Source organism: Canis lupus, chromosome 27 (assembly GCF_003254725.2).
Source record: "Canis lupus dingo isolate Sandy chromosome 27, ASM325472v2, whole genome shotgun sequence".
Lineage (NCBI taxonomy): Eukaryota > Metazoa > Chordata > Mammalia > Carnivora > Canidae > Canis > Canis lupus.
In genome coordinates this window covers 18,732,740-18,750,394 of record NC_064269.1, presented here as the reverse complement: position 1 = coordinate 18,750,394, position 17,655 = coordinate 18,732,740, and the positions used below count along the sequence as shown (strand labels likewise).

Genomic DNA, 17,655 nt, shown 5'->3' with positions numbered 1-17,655 from the left:
GGTTTACATTTTAACATATGCTAAGTAGTTTTCCACAAAGATGGTACTGATTTACATTGTCCCCATGCACATGAATCCTCATTTCTGACACCCACACCCATACTGTATTATAATTCTTCATTTTTAATGTTGCCAATACAATGGAAATGCCATTGCAGATTTTGATTTTGTTGATAATTTAAAATTTTAAAATAAATAAATAAAAAATAAAAAGTTGAAGATGTGGAAATGCTGATGCACATTTTATTCTTTTGTGAAATGCCTAGTCATGTTCTTTGCCTATTTTTCTACTGAAACATTTTTTTTCTTGTCAATTTTAAGACCTGTTGGAATATTTAGCATATTGATTTTTTTGTATTTTATAAGGCTCAAAATATTTTAACAGTGTATCATTTGTCGTCAACTATTTTTATTATTTATTCAGTTATTCATAATTTCATCTAGAATTTTTATTGCTTCATTTTCACCTTTAAATCTTTGACCCGTTTAGAGTTTATTTGCCTATAAAGAGAAATGGGAAAATTCTATAAAAAGGAAAGTAATGTGGGTGTGAATACGGAGTAGCTTTTGAAAGAATTTCTAACAGATGGCTACTTCTTAAGTAACACTTATTAAATGATTTGCTTTTATTCTTTATTTAAAGTGAAGCTTTTATAATATACTGAATTTCCATTGTTGGACTCTTTATTTTGTTCTATTACTTAGGCTTTCTCTTCCAACACCACAGCATTTTATTACAGTAATTTTTATTTTATTAGGCAAGTATATACACATAATTCTCTTTTTATAGAATTTTCCTGACTATTCTCTTCTGCTTATACAACTTGATTAAACTTAGGATAACTTTTTCAAGTTCTTAAAAAATTGCAAATTTGATTAGGAATACCTTGAACATATCAACGAATTTAGAAAAACTCAACATATCTAAAACATTGGTTCTTCCTATCCAAGAACAATGTTTATTGTTTATTCAATTTTTCTATAACCCTTAAAGAAGTTATATCATTTTCTGTATATAGTCTGTTCATTTATTCTTAACTTGATATATTTTTTAAATGTTCGGTTTTGAATATGTGCCTTTCTTTCACCATATTCTCCAGAGTTTTTTTTTTCCTTTTACATAACTTTTATAAATGGACACTTTCCTGAATTAATCATTACATGTCCCAGGGTGGTTTTTTTAGCTCTTCTGTTTATTTTCCAGATATACAAGTATGTAATCTGACAGGGATTTTTGTGACTGCCTTTACACCTTTTATATCTGCTGATTCATTTTATTTTCCTCTCTGATTACCAGGTGGAAGTTCAGAGCAATATTAAGTAGTAGTAGTGATTGTAGGCAGCCTTCTTGCCCCTGACTTTAAAACTTTTCACCATTAAATGTGATACAGGCTAGCAGAGTGAACGGGATATATTTTAATCGTTTATTCTTTTAGTGAATTTTTAAAACTTAAATTGGAAATGGATACTGAATGTCATTTAAAACTTTTTAAAATACATTATAGAAGATCATTTAGTTTTTCTCTTTTTTTAGCTAGAGTAGTAGGGTTCCTGATATGGTATAGATCATGTATTTCTAGAATGCACCATTTCATTGTCATCACATATTGTGCTTATCTAACTTCGTGTCCTATTAGCTAAAATTTCAGATTTTTATATCAAATTTTATGTCTGACCTGGACCTTTGCGATTGAAATTTATATTTCTCATTCTACCTCCATCCACTGTTGCTCTCCCACAATGTATTTGAATTTTCCAGCTTCTTGAGTTAGATGCTCAATTTATATATTTTTATATTTTTAAGGGCTGTTTAGGAAGCCCCTTTATACAGAGGATTATGATTTTTTTTCCTTCTAGCACATTTAGAACCAAGCAATCTCGAAATGCAATATGAACAATGCTTTAATGAATAGGATTTATGTGCACAGAATGCATAAACAACATATAACACATTCCAGACGTCGCATAACCGTGTAGCTGGGACCCATACTTTTCTTCGTGGTTCTATGGTGCAGCCACAAAAATCAGATAGACATGACAGTTTTTGGAGTAGGTGAAGTTCTCGCAATGGCGGGTTGCCTCATTACTTCCTTCTGCTTAACCTCCTGCAGACATGCCGTGCAACTTAATGTCACTGCTACCCAGCAGCTCTTGCTCATGGCCAGTCAGATGCCAAAGCTGGAAGCCTTCATACATATCTCTACTGCCTTTTCAAATTGTAACCTGAAGCACATCGATGAAGTCATCTATCCATGCCCTGTGGAGCCAAAAAAAATCATCGACTCCATGGAGTAAGTTGGGTCACGTGAGGGGCCAGGAGGTCGGCAGATTGTTGTTCTCTTTGATTCTTTATAGTCATTCCTTAATGAGGTGACAAAGGGAGACAGTCTGGAAACAGCATGCTTTGAGAAGGTGCCGGCTGTTACTACCCTATCCCTGCGCTTCCCTTCCTCCCAGTGGGGAGGGAGTATAGGGCTTGGTAATGGGGGAGGATGGACATAGGTAAATCCCGCAGAAAAGTTTTGTTAAGTAGTTTAGGATTATAATAGGTACAGGGGAATGCTTTCCATACAGATGGTTTTTCACTTCTTCATGAACTCAGCATGGTCACTAAGGGCAGTAGAGTGTACAGTAGCAAGGTTGCAGCAGCAGACCTACCCAGCTTCTGCAGCTTACTCTGTGTGTGACCTTGAGTGATTTCCTTGGCTTCTCCTTGCCTCATCCCTTCATTTGTGAAATGGGGCCAATAATAATGCCCATGTTGTAGTGAAGATAAATTGAGTTATATAAAGCAGTTAGTGTGCTAGGGAGTGTTGAATAGCAGTTAGTCAAAAAGTTAATAAAGAAGAGCTAATAGGTAAGGGGAAATCCTTCCAGGAGTGGCAGAAAGTGCCAGTCTCTTGGTCTAGCGGCCGAGATACACTCTCCTTATTGTCCTGCTGTGGAGGGACAACAGCAGGCTAGCATTTTTCTCTTCTCGCCTAGGAACAGGAACCACTTTGCTCTTAGGACGTGGGCCTGGTCTCAGAACAAGGATGTTTTTGTTTTCTGTGTCTTCATTCTTTTGTTCAGTTTACCGAGTTTACCTTGTCTAAAAAAAAAAAAAACTGCAAAAGAGTACGACAGCAGAGAAAATCGACTACTTCACAGTGAAATTTGTCAGATGTTAATTTCAGGCACTGCTGTATCTCTATTTGAGATACACTCTGTAAAACGAAGCTTAGCTAAATCAAGAGTTCATTCCCTTCAGGGCAACCATTTTTATCTCCTACAGCTCTGAGAATAGATATTTTTACCTGTCATTTTAAAATATCCAGGACAAAGAAGAAGGAAAGTCATCTAAAGGACCTGGAGTTTACCTAAAGTCGCTAATAAGCGATGATTTGCTTAAGTGGTGCAAAGGAACCTTCCAAGTGCAGAGCTTGTCGGGAGAGTTGGAGAAAAGGTGCTCTGATGCCCAGAGTCGGTACAGGAGGGTGGATGTGGAAAGCCTCAGTGCATTTGCAGATGGAATCGATTAGTTGTCTAGTTGTCGGTTAGCTGCCCTCCTAGGGTGCTCTCAGTAGATGTGGTGCTTACGTATTCGCTGTGCCCAGGAAAGGGGCAGACCTGCTTTGACTGCAGACTCTACTGCTGAGATTCCAGAGCCTTACGCTACTGTTGACCAGTCTAGCACCTGACGGATCACAGTGTGAGGTGAGGCAGTACAGAAGTCTTGCAGAGTTTGCCCGAGAAAAGAGACAGGAAATGCGGATTTGGTTCACCCCTGGTGAGGGCCTTCTCTAGGTACTCCTGCACTTCCTCCCTCCCTCCCTCCCTCCCAAACTATGTCCAGACACTCAGTACCCCTAGACCTCAAAGAAGAGGAGTTGATTTCTCTTCAGATGTTCAGCACTTGCCATCCTCCTCGACTCTGTGTCCCCCAGTAAAAGCAGGTAACTGCTACATGATCTATGATCAAACTGTAATTGGCATTTCTACAGAATTTACATCTGTCATTTACTGCTCCCCAAGGAGTATAATTATTTTTAAAAATACACAGCCAAACAGAACTAAAAATAAAATAAATTTTGTCTCAATAGAATAATTTTGCATGCAATCAAGGAACCAAGGCTTTAAAAACAAAACAGAGCAAGTCATAAGCACAATTTATTAACTCAGAATTTTATATTCAGGACCACGTGTCCAGCCTCCTCTCCGTCAGCCCTCCCTTTACATTTGTGCTACGGCCCTACTGCAATTACTCCTCTTCCTCATGCCTCTCTGCCTTGGCTTATGGTGGTTCAGTTTCCAGAAGCTACTTCCACCTCTGCTTCCTGGGTTAATTCCTACTCGGACATCAGAGGTCTCCTCTGAAAGCCATTGAGCTGAGGTGGCTTCCCCAGTGCCTCTAAGTACCCCGTGCCCACCTTAACCATCGCTCTTACACGGGTTATTCTAAATATCTGTGTTCTCTATTAGGCAATGAGCTTGGCAAAGGAAGGGAATGTCTCTTGCTCCTCCTGGCTCTCAATGCCAGCACGTGGTAGGGACGCCAGTGTTTGCTGAATGAATGAAATGTTGTTGCTGGAACGAGGTGACCACTGTTCACACTGTCGCGACTGAGGTTTTTGGGTTGGTTGGTTTAAACAAACGTGGGAATAGATGGCAGGATTCCATAGCAAGCTTCTTATATCTGGGCGTGTGAAGTCCCATGTGTAAAACACCTGTATGCCCTCATCTTCTCCCTATTTCTGATGGCCTGTTTTTTCCTCTTAAGCTTCTAATAAAACCTATGTGTTAAGTCTAGAATAATGCTTTGAATAAAGCCAAGGAACCTTTTACCAGCTACACTGTTGGTTATGATGCTTTCAACAACCCCTATATCAGATGGAGTTCTCTGAAGGTTTAGAATAACAAATAGCATTGGAGTTATTCCGAATAAATATTAATTCACCTAAATTTAGTTACTTTGATTCAAGAAAATACGTTTTCTCTGATTTCTATTTTTGTAATTGACCTGTGGTTAAAACAAAGGTACTTTCCAAGATTTTTAGGTTTCTATTTCCCTTGGAAATTTTTACTAATAGTGGCCTCACGGGGTCTCGGAGCTGTCATTATTCTTGGTATTTCAGTGGTCCTCATGTTTTAAAAAGGAACCAGGTGTTAAACTCTAAGATGATCTCAAAGCTGTGCTCTGGGCTTTGTGATCTCAAGAAAATCACCCATGTGGGTGTGCTAATTAACTAGATGTGGGGGGAGGGGGTTGGAATCCTTCCACACTGTATCTGTATATCAAATCATCATAATGTACATTTTCAATATCTTACCATTTTGTCAGTTATACCTCAGTACAGCTGGGGAGAAAAGAAAGAAAGAAAGAAAGTCACCCATAACAAAATAAAGTAAACCTTTATTTTCCCAGAAAACCAGTTTAATGAGAATTCCAGTTCTAGGAAATAAAAAAGGATTTGCACTTTTTTGCCAGGAACTTTTTCAGTTGTGTAGGCCCGAGGGGTAAGGCTCAGTGGTGTTCATAAAGGGACTGGGACTGTGAACCCAAAGCTGACACCTTCCAGCCCTGCCCCATCCCCTTCCACCCACCTCATTCGGCTCTCCCAGCCTAAGACTGCCAAGCCTCAGCTCCCTTCCTTCAGCCTGGATCTGAAAAATTCCAGAATTACCTTGGTCCTGAGCCATGCCTGAAAGATAAAATCTGATTGCGTTAGTACAAACTTTTAGCGTGGTAACGTAACCACATTTTAACAACACCTGAAATTAGGAGTTGATGTTTTCTATTGGCATGACAAGCGTGGCCATTAATCAGCATTAAAAAGACAAACAAACAAAACAACAACAACAACAACAAAAAAAAAAACCAGGCTTTTCTTTCTTTTTTTTTTTTTTTTTTTTTAAGATTTTATTTATTTGTGTGAGAGAGAGGGAGAGAGAGAGAGAGGCAGACACAGGCAGAGGGAGAGGCAGGCTCCATGCAGGGAGCCCCATGTGGGACTTGATCCCAAGTCCCCAGGATCCCACCCTGGGCCAAAGGTGGTGCTAAACCGCTGAGCCACCCGGGTACCCAAAGCAGGCTTTTCTAGTTCTCCTTACTTGCCTGTGTCCTCGGCCCTTGTCACAACTACCGCAGGCATTTTCTCAGGGAATTGTGCCACCGTTCTTACTCATCTGTCTTTGTATTTCTAGCTTTTACATTTGGGGATTTTTACCTTTAGAAACTCCTGGGCGTAAATGGATGAGGGATTACCAATGAAATTACAGTTTTCCAGAATAACAGCTTAAGTAGGCTTATTTTTAAAAATGCACATAACTGACCAGGAAAGACTGCTGCTTTCCATCTTTTTTTCAGGCCAAGTTAACCCCACAAGGATTTCTGCACCTACATGAAAACTTGAGATAATTCGAGTTAGAAACTAGGAAAGTGGATCTATAAGTATTTACTGCTTTATTTAGCATATTTAATATCGTCAATGTGCATTAAGAAGGGAAGGACCGGGCAGCCTGGGTGGCTCAGCGGTTTAGCGCCACCTTCAGCCCAGGGCGTGATCCTGGGGACCTGGGATCGAGTCCCACGTCGGGCTCCCTGCATGAAGCCTGCTTCTCCCTCTGCCTGTGTCTCTACCTCTCTCTCTCTCTCTCTCACTCTTTCTCTCTCTCTCTCATGAATAAATAAATAAAATATTTTTTAAAAAAATTTTTAAAAAATAAGGGAAGGACAGCTATGAATCATCACTGAGCAAGTATTGGGAGTAAAGACACTTTCATGGACACCCAGTTCCTTACGGTAATACTGTAGGGTTGGTAGTAGCAGCGTGACCTACTATGCTAATAAGGGAACCAAAGCTCCGAAAGGCTGAGGAGCTCTTCTGAAGTCTCTCAGCTGATAAGTTACAGGGACACCATCTTTTTCTGCAGTCTCATGATTCTGGTCACATGGCTCTGGCCTTTTTGGCACTCCCACATACTTGGCAGTGTGAGCAATTAAAAGGTACTTTCCTCCAATATAGACTGTGTTCTCAGGGAGCTCCCAGTAAAACACAAAATAGAACAGTAAAGATGAGGAGTGTGGTAGAGCATACTCAGGTTGAGGGAGTAGATGGAGTGGAAAGGCCATCGGGGACAGGCACAGGATACGGACTTGGATGAGGAGGCACAGCATGGGTGGGTGGGATGGGGTCACAGACAAGCACAGCCCCTGGAGCAGGAAAACTGGGGGCATGGTTGTGATCCAGCTGTAAGTCCCCTTGGGCAGCACGGCTGGTGCATGTAGGGTGCATCACATGTTACAGGTATATCGCACATTAGAGGCCTAGCTGGGAAATGGGTTGGGGCCTCACTGAGATCTTGAACACCATGTGGAGGGTTGTATTTAATTCTGTAGAACAACAGGGATCCGAGGCAGAAGGGGCAGGTATGTGTGTGTAGCGAGGTGGGGTTGCTCGGTTGGTTGTTCCATTTTGTTTCCATCAAAAAAAAAAGACGTTGATGAATGTGGGCTTTAGGAACATTAGTAGGGTCATGGGGGAGCGGGGGTAGATTCGCCTGGGCAGTGGCCAGAGGCACAGACAGCCAGAACCTGCCTTGTTGTGGGGAGGGATCTGGAGCTGGGGAGTGGAGACAGCTACAAAAAAACCCACTTCTGTGTTGGGGAGAGAGAAAAATCGGTAGGATGTGGGGTGACTGCTTTGCACGGGGGCTTGCACACAGCTGTCCAATCAACTGTCAGCTTCGGAGACTCCATCTCTAGTGCCCAGAGTTTAATTCTTTTAAAGTTCAAGTCTACTAAAGGTTTTAGGCATCCAAGAAGCGATGCCTTTCTGAGAGCTAATCCCAGTTTGTTCAACTCTTACGTTTGTGGAGTGGCGTCCTTTCAGATTGGTGATTCCCCAGCTTGCCTGACCATCACAATCAGCGATCCACTTGACAAAAGCAAAGATTATCCAACTGTCACCCTCAAAGATGGGATTTAGAGGTTTTAAGATGGTACCCAGGGATCTAAATTTTGTCATAGGCCCCATGTAAGTCTTAATGATGAGCAGGCAAGTTTGGGGAAAAGTGTCTTAAATTGCTTTTCATTTCACGGCTCTCGTTTGACATGGGGCTCATTCATATTCCAGTCACCAAAGCACTCTGGCCTCCCCACTCTCCTCGCTTTGCCTCTCCGTTTCTAGATGCCGATGAAAAGCTCCTGATAGATTTGTACCTACTAAAAGTCACGCTTTTGAAGCTACCTGGCGTCCAGAAGCACAGCTAATCTGCCATGTGAAAAAGAAAAGGTGTTTTTTGATCAAACACTGACAGCAGCCAGCTGTGGCAGAAATACGAAAGGAAATCAAAGGTTGGAAAGTAGTTTTGCCTGCGTGCTGAAGAACACATTGTCAACACTAAGAGGCGCATCTATCCCAGGGGAAAGGAAAACACTCATTCTGATACTTGTGGTTTTACTGTCCCGATTGTATAGGCTTAAGATGGCATCTAAGCAGCTGGCAAAAAACTGAAAATTTAATGGGGCTCTATTTATTTTTTAAAAGATCTTATACATCTATTCATGAGAGATACAGAGAGAGAAGCAGAGACATCGGCAGAGGGAGATGCAGGCTCCGTGCAGGGAGTCCAATGCGGGACTCGATCCCAGGACCCCAGGATCATGCCCTGGGCTGGAGGCAGGTGCTCAACCACTGAGCCACCCAGGTGCCCCATTACTGGGCTTTAAATACACATCAGAGCCAGGTTAGATTGTTTCCTAGACAGACTGAATAATTTTCCTATTATCAGGCTGTTGGAGGTCAGAATAGGCACTCACTGAAAGCCTGGAGGGAAACGCAGAGGCCGGTTCACCAGGAGCATTAGACACGGGTATACCCTTCTCCCCAGTACAAAGTCTACATGGACTCTGGAGCCAGCTCTGCCAAGTGGAAGTTGGTCAACATGTAGCCTTTCGGTTTCTCCATACTTTTCGTCGCTGCCAACTGGGTCTTTTCACTTCCAGTTTTGCTTTGTCCCCTATAAACACATCTCCCTCCCTCCTTTCCTTCCTTCCCCATAGTCTCCCTCCAACCCCACCTCCTCCTGAGTTCATTCATGCTCTCCGGCCGCTGTCCATCTCAGCTTCCCAAAACAGTATTCAAAACACACACTGGCTGATTATTACCTTTGTAGATACATGCTCCTTGGTTGTTTTATCAAACAAATATAAAAATGCCTTAGATTTATTGGCTCATTTTGCTTTATCAAATAGCCCTAAGTGCGGTTGTGAGCATCCCTGAAAATTAGGACAGCTGTAATGAACACCATTTTTCATCAGTAAAAATCAAGGAAACAAGAAGATAATTCAGTGGAATGCAGGCGGAGGCACGAATAGTAGAGGCAGGCCATCCATAGAGCACTACAGCTTCTTTTTGCAGTCGTGTTCTTAGAAAACTATGAAACCAGCATTTGTGGGTTTATTTTTTTTTAAGATTTATTTACTTTAGAGAGAGAGAGAGAGAGAGTGCTGGCAGGATTGGGGGGGGGTGCGCGGGCAGAGGGAAAGGGAGAGAAAGAACCTCAAGCAGCCTCCCTGCTGAGCTCAGAGGCCAACACCAGGCTGGATCCCAGGACCCTGAGATCATGACCTGAGCTGAAACCTAGAGTCAGAGGCTCAACTGACTGAGCCACCCAGGTGCCCCCAAACCAACATTTTCTAAGATAAGCTAACTTATCTTAGCCTCCAAGTGTTACCGGTTCCATGCACACCAACATCAGTGACAGACAGCTGGTCTCAGCTATGGGCTGTATCATCCTGGTGCGTGGCTAGCTTCTGATGTGTTCTTAGAGTTTTTTCCTTTACAAACTTAATGAAATTAGGCTGTATTTCTCCTGACCCGGTTATTGCAATCTGCACGTGTTCACTGAAAGAAAAATGGTCAGTTAATCCAGTGCCCATCATCAAATCAGATGAGGTAAAGGTAACATCGTCATAAAATGGAGAGGTGCCTAATTTATCCCACACGCTTTATCCCAAACCTCAGGTGGCCATATAATTGGAAAATCTTCTATTTTTCTAAGTATTTGGAGTTGTTTTTATTCTAGGAACTTCTCGACCTTTCCCTATTCAATTGAAATCAAAAGGCAGGGGATCCCTGGGTGGCTTAGGGGTTTAGTGCCTGCCTTTGGCCCAGGGCGTGATCCTGGAAACCCAGGATCGAGTCCCACATCGGGCTCCCGGCATGGAGCCTGCTTCTCCTTCCGCCTGTGTCTCAGCCCCTCTCTCTCTCTTTCTATGTCTATCATGAATAAATAAATAAAATCTTAAAAAAAAAAAAAAGAAATCAAAAGGCATTTGAGTGTCTAGAAAACACTCAGCACTAATCACAGCAAAGCAAGAAGGAAAACCCAAACATTACAGACAGTGCTCATGTCCCACTCCAATATCAAATGAGAGTTATTAAATTTGAGAGTTGTGTTTCTGAATAAATATCGGCATAAGCACATCTTAAATGCTCACTAATTCATCATGGGAGCAAAGTGGTAACAGCTAAGATCTTTTTACAATCAAAATAGTATGACTGAGCTCAGTCCTTTACGATAGGAATCAATGTACCAAACAGACTAATTACAAAATCATACCAACATATCTACATAGCCTAATTTTTAAAACCCATATTATAAGAAATGGTTAACCGCATAGATCTGTCAGTTAAGAAAAACATTAAATATTTAATTGACAGTGATTTCATTGCTTTCTCTGAGAAGTGCAGATAGGCTTTGGGATTATCAAAATGGTTCTGACATCTTTAAAAAGATTAGGCGGGTGTCCTGGTAACTCAGTTACTCATGATACATGTCTTTTTGTAAGTAGGGGTGTTCGGCAATCACTGTTAAAGCCGCTTCAGAGTACTCTAATCGCTCCACTTGACAGACTATTAATAGTTATTAGAGAACTTCAGCGTTCGTGGGAAATCTCTAGAAATAATTACCAAGTTATTACCATAGGCTGTAAATAGAGCTTCAAAGTGCATTTCATAGATTTGTTGAAACAGGTTGTAAGTCTGCCAAATGTCCCTGCTTTTATTCATTGAGGCATTGAATGGAATTCTACACTGAAAAGCTAAAGCCTGCAGGATTGGTGCACCGGGTGTTAATCGGACAATGTTGAATGAGCAGGGCTGCTTCGGAAGCACCCAGGGTGAGAGTCTCTAAACTCCGCCGACAAAGCACGTGGCGTACTCCTGGGCCCGGCTGGCACCCTCAAGTGTCCTCAGGGGTGTCCTCATGAGCCAGTTGGAACGGAAATAATTGATGATAATTAGAGATCATATGTAGTAAAGTAGTAGGTTGCGTGGCTGTTGAATTTATCAATGTAGGTGGGAGGAAGCAGGACTCAACTGGTAAGACTGGGCTTAGCGCAGAGCAGAGAGTTCATCCAGCAGCGCGCAGGATTTGGACTCCTACACACTCAACCTTGGTGGCCTGTGTGTGGAATTCCAGAATTCAAGCAAGAAAGGGAAAGTTTTGTTTGATTATGTTTTGTTTTGGGGTACTTTTCTCCTCTCTCTCTTTTTTTTTTTTTTGATCTGTTGTCTAACATATGTTGCTAGAATTCTTTTTTACTCTATCTGTAGGTGGTTAGACGATGCTATTATTGACGAGATCACACCCAAGCTGATCGGGGATCGGCCCAATACTTACACGTACACCAAGGCCTTGGGAGAGATGGTGGTGCAGCAGGAGAGTGGGAACCTAAACATTGCCATCATAAGGCCCTCCATTGTGGGGGCAACCTGGCAGGAGCCTTTCCCGGTAAGCAGCCGCTCACCTGGATTCCTCGCTTTGCTGCCAAACCAGAGTCCTACTCACCCAATTACTTTCTGAGGTCCTTCTCTCTCTCTCTCTCTCTCTCTCTCTCTCTCTTTCTCTCTCTCAAAATGTGTAGCTGAGTGCAGCATATCAAACGCAAACCCATTATATTAGGACAAAATTCCATGTTTGGTTCAGGATTTATCCAGCATGAGGCTCGTCCGGGGTTTACACTGCCTCTGCTAGAGTTGGGTGGGAGTCTTAAATTAGCTTCCCATTAACCCTTGGCTGAAAATTCCCATGGGAGATAGTTTTAGTTCTTGGCTTCCCCACTATAGTTTAAATATACCAGAATGTTTCTGATGGCCAAATTGGTAATATTATGACTGCCAGGGTAAGTAAGTAAGGATCACAAACTTCACAGAAGGTTCTCAGTTTAGGAATAATTAATTTTTGCACCTGTATACTACGGTATCCTTTTAAAAGCACACTGAGCGATACCATCTTTTTTGAAGCAATTCTGTGAAACTTTAGGGCCAAAAAAATTTGAGCTCTGTTACTGACTGAAAAATGCAGCCTTTTGAATGGTCTCATCTGTAAAACTGAGCTAATGCTGTTTAAGCCCCATACTGGACCATTCTGGAGAGCTGATCAAATGAGACAAGGTAGGAAGAGTGTTTAGTGTAGTGCGTGGTCCTCAGTAGAAGCCTCAACGAATATTAAGCCCTTCATCTTCTCTTTTCTCTCTCCTCTCCTATTTTCACGTGCATGTTGACTTTTACAGATAAAGAAACAGACATAATAAGGTCAACTGCCTTGCTTAGGGCTTCGGAGACAAATTCAAAAGGATGTGTTTGTCTAATTGCTCCTGAACATACTTTTCCTGCTAACATCTCTAAGCAAGCTAATACAAATAGAGTATGGACACTAGGACTTTTCAAATGTTCAAGAAATGGATAGTTCCCACAAACCAGGTTAGATATGTAGTGTTCTGGAGAGTTAAAATCAGACCCAACGTGAAGAAAAATGATGGTTAATGAGTTGGTTATCAAGTTGTGATATTAACTCAGCCTCTAAGATATCATAAAACAACCTGAAGCTCTCCATGACTCCTCCTATTAAAAAAAAAAAATGCTGCAGAATTTTCATTCTTGCACAAGTTCAGAAGTATCCAGTGCTTTGCCACTGACCCCAGTTTGTGATCTTAGATATACTGGATAGAACCTTCTGTTGGCTGGGGTTCAGTGCTGTTGTTTTGACACTTACTGAGATCAGACTGCAGACACTGCAGATGTGTTATGAGTTTTCTGACATGTGTAACCAATACAGATCTTTTTTCTTTTAGGGTTGGGTTGATAACTTAAATGGACCTAGTGGGCTCATTATTGCGGTATGTATAATAATATAGAAATAACTCCTTGAAAGGTAATGGAGCAATAGGAACAAAATGCTTAATGTTGGTTTTGCTTCATTGATCCCAAACCATAAATGTTACTTTGCTTAACTACTGTTGAAAGCAACTTCATCTCAGTGTTGCTGATTGGAAAATAGAGGCGGGATGAAATTACTTTCATCATTTGTGGATTTTATTATCAGGAAAAAAGAGGTTCTGTGATATCATCAGTTATTATTTAGGAGTTCTCGTTTTTGCAAAGCCTGAGCATCAAAGACCATGTCTGTATTTCCTTTTGATTACCACAAGATGGGAGTGTTTCTTCCTTTTTGCTATTTATCACTAGCTCAAATTAGTACAGTGTTTGCCAGAGGTGAGGTGGAAGGATAAACAGAGCACAGAGGATGTTTAGGGCAATGAAATACTCTGTATGCTACTATAACAATGCATATGTGTCATTATGCATTGTGCAAACCCATATAGTGTACAACACCAAAGGTGAGCCTTAAGGTAAATAATGGATTTTGCTAGTGATGATGTGTCAGTGTAGACTCTTCAGTTTAAGAAATATGCTTTCTGGTGAGGGATATTGATAATGAGGGGGACTGTGTGTTGGGGGAGCAGTTATATGGGAAGTCTCTGTACTTTGTCTCAATTTTTCTGTGAACCTGAAAGTGTTCTAAAAAAATAAAATCCTAAAAGAAAAAAATTAATATTTAAAAAAATCAGTGGAGTTTGAAATAGGTTAATTCTAAGTTCTAGGCTATTGAAGGAGCCGTGGTAATCTAGACATGCTGGTTAGACATTTTTTTTCAGATGTTAACAAAAAGCAAATAAGCCACACTTGTCCCCCATTTTGTGTTCCTATTGAAACTTCATGATCGTGAATTTAATTAAACCTCTTTGATTTTTTTAATGTCTTAAAAAAATACACAAAAAGGGGGGAAGCAATAAAAATCAAAGATTTTTTATTTTTATCAAAAATTCTCAAAGATTATTCAATTCTTGATTACAATATACATTCAAGAGTTAATGTGTGTGGGTAGACATGTTATGTATATACATAAAAATACATCAATAACTAGTTCCCAATAGATACAAGAAAGAAAAGCCACCAATAGGAGCAAAATTTTCACATATAATGAATATAGAAAACACTTTTCCCCAATAGTCTTCTCCCAGACAAGGAGAAACAGCAGGGCCTCTAGGTCAGCTGCCCTCTGGGGGCATCTCCCTGCAGCGAAGGCTGATCTAGTTGACGTGAGGCCTGACCCAGTTCACAGTTCACGCTGAAGCACTGTTAGACCAGAAGCACATCTCTACTCTTTAGGACAATGAATAGGAATTCACTTCTGTCCGAGTTTAAATCTTATTAGAAGTGCCATGCTTCGGACTGCTTCTGTTCCTCTCAGAATTAGGTCCCACATGAACTAACATACAAATGTAAGAGTGAATTTGTGACTCCTTGTCAACGACAGTGACAGCAAACTTCTTTCTGATTTCTTTGTCGCGGCCCCTCTCTTTTTGTTCTCTACCTGCCTTCAACTCTTTCTTCTTTAAAGCTGAGTTGGGGGTGAACATGTGAGAACTTAGAAGCTGAATATTTTAACATGATCCTAGAGTGAGTTTTATTATATTATTTGCAAAGCTGCAGGATGCCTGGGTGGCTCAGTGGTTGAGCATCTGCCTTTGGCTCAGGGTGTGATCCTGGAGTCTTGGGATCCAGCCCTGCTCAGCGGGGAGTCTGCTTTTCCCTCTCCCTCTGCCCCTCCTCCTTACTCCCTCAAATAATAAATAAAAGAAATGGTAAACTAATATTAATGGAAAATGTGGGAAACCTTAATTCTTAAAATGTCTTATGAATTTTTAAATGTGAAAAATTTCTCTTGGTGTTTGTTAATTAAATATATTAACCTCTCAAAAATTTGAGGAACTCAACTCCCTAAAGGAATCTGAGGACTTGTGTGGAAATGTTGGCATTTGGACTTGGCTGGGGGGTTGGCTAGGCTGAGAGAAGTCAGCCTTAGCGCGAACCTAAGGAGCTGTGAGTCGGTCGGTGTTAACTATTATTACTAGCAGCATTTAGTATTAGCCCCCGCTGTTACCTAAAACTTGGTTCAGTATTTAATGTTCTTTTTCCTGTGCAGGCTGGTAAAGGGTTTCTTCGGGCCATAAGAGCTACTCCGATGGCTGTGGCAGATTTAATTCCCGTTGATACAGTCGTCAATCTCACCTTGGCTGTAGGATGGTACACAGCAGTTCACAGGTGTGCATGTGGAAGCTGACTTTAAACAGTTTGATGAGAAGGAGGATGCATATGCTAGGCTTATTTTCAAAATATATGCATTTCATTATAGAAGACCCCAAATGTCAGAGAGGATCTGTTTCGATATCTTACATAGTTCTTAATATGCCATTATGTATTCATGGAGGTGTTTTATAGATACTGCGTAGTATTTTGTATAAAGTAACAAACTCTTTAAATCATTTAACCATAAAATTCTTGATAACCAAAAAAAAAAAAAAAAAGCTTTTTCTATTCAGTAATCTAAAATACAGCTCCCCTTTTTAAGGCAAAGGTAATAAAAAGTAGGTGAAATAAGGTCATCTTTTATATTTTATAGAACTGCTCATTTCCTGATAAATGCCAAAAGTTCAGATCACCAGATGGGGGGGCTATTACCTAGTACAAAAAAAAAATAAGTTGTTTGTATATTTGATTCATAGCAAATGGCAAACAACTAAATTTTTTCTTATTCAAAGTCAGCCATTTAGATGTTTTGCAATCCATCAGGGCTTAACTGTACTTAGAAGAAAACATAGCCTATATTTTGCCCAATAAGCATATCCAGAGGTTAGCAATATGATCTGCTCTCTCATTGTCAGGGTACTTCCGTTTGCTCCCTAAATACATCAACTTATTGAGATCTCTTTCACATGCACACGCACAAACACATACACTTTCCTAGTCTTCTTCCATTTTGCATTTTTACCCAAAGAAGGAACAAAAAGATGGAAGTGTTGCCTTATTTATGGGAATTATTGAAACATCTTTGTCTACATGTTATTTTCCCTTATCTTTCTTCTATCCGTCCTCCATTTTGTTGTGCTTATTTTTTATTTCATTTTCCAGGCCTAAGTCAACATTAATCTACCACTGTACATCTGGTAACCTCAATCCTTGTAACTGGGGCAAAATGGGTAAGTGCCTCTAGAAATGTGACTACTAACAATTAGTGTCTGCCCACACACTATTAGTATCGACCACAGGGGGAAAAAGGTGACAAAAATGGGAGCTTAGAATCTAATGGGAGAAAAAGATGAATAATAAATAAGATAAAATAATTAATAATTATAAATGTGTAAGAGTTAACTAGAATGTACTGTGGACCATCAAAGAAAGAGGATCGGCGGGAATATGTACATGACTGTAAGCAATAAGGGGTCCACTGGCTATAAACATTTTAAAAATAGATAAAACTGAGTAAAAGTCAGCAGTTAATAAGTAATGTCGGTGAGGAAATAGCCCTCCTGCTGAGGTGGTGGCTCCCATGCTCAAGTCCCTTGTACCCTGGATACATCACTGAGACTGAAATCATCAATGACCAAGTAGATTTAGAAGAGTTCAATAATACTACCTTATGTTACTGAGAAATACTCTTTATCAATGTATACAGTGAGCCGTGTGACCTCAAAAGTATCTTGTTGAAGTAGTTAATCCTGCACATGATAGAAAATTAGCTAACCGATCTTACACTCCTTTGTCAATTTAGTTGATTTTCAGCAAATATCTGAAACTTTTAGATCAAATACTTTTGTTTAGATACTAGATATAGAAAAAAAAAAAACTCACATGTACGTCATTTGTTAGAATCTGATTTCCAATTCAGAGCACTCTGCTATGCTACTCTGTAAAGTTGTCACAACAGTAAAAATGAAATGAAATTATCTACTACCACCAAGGTTCTTTAGATCATATATTCAGTTATTTAGATCATATATCTAAATAATTCTGAAGACATTTGGAAATAAAAATAAATCTCCTCTACCTCAGTAACAGAATTAAGACATCACTCATAAAAAGAGGTAGTAATGGAAGCAAACAAGGTATGTTGAGCTCCTAAATAAGAAGGTGCACATGTAAATTCCATTTCTGAAATTCCAGTCTTCTTCTATGCTGAAATCTCTTATCTGTCTTATCAAATTATACAATGTCATAGTTGAAGGTAATCTTAAAAATAATCTAGTGTCCTTGTTTTATTTTATATATGAAGCCCCAAGATAGTGAAAGATCTATTCAAATTCATATGGAGAGCTGGTACCTAAAATAGAAACAGAAGACGGTCTCTTGTGTCTTCTGGATGTGCAGTAACAATTCCACTAGTGATTCTTAAAAGTGAATATGAACCCCTATGGGAAGAAAAGTTCAGATTCCTGGGTCAGATATTTCTTGAGAATCTTCTCTGTATAAAGAATATATATATATA

General features: G+C 40.3%; 1 protein-coding gene across 9 annotated transcripts in view; it reads left to right on the top strand.

The window, feature by feature from the left end:
- The window catches only part of FAR2 (fatty acyl-CoA reductase 2), a 131,786-nt gene that overhangs the window by 103,321 nt on the left and 10,810 nt on the right, over nt 1-17,655 (top strand). For all 9 annotated transcript variants that reach the window (XM_025455506.3, XM_049102967.1, XM_049102966.1 and 6 more), the window contains 5 exons: nt 2,112-2,291; nt 11,601-11,778; nt 13,121-13,165; nt 15,316-15,434; nt 16,302-16,369. In XM_025455506.3, the coding sequence (XP_025311291.1) occupies nt 2,112-2,291; nt 11,601-11,778; nt 13,121-13,165; nt 15,316-15,434; nt 16,302-16,369 (590 nt within the window). The remainder of the gene's footprint in view (nt 1-2,111; nt 2,292-11,600; nt 11,779-13,120; nt 13,166-15,315; nt 15,435-16,301; nt 16,370-17,655) is intronic.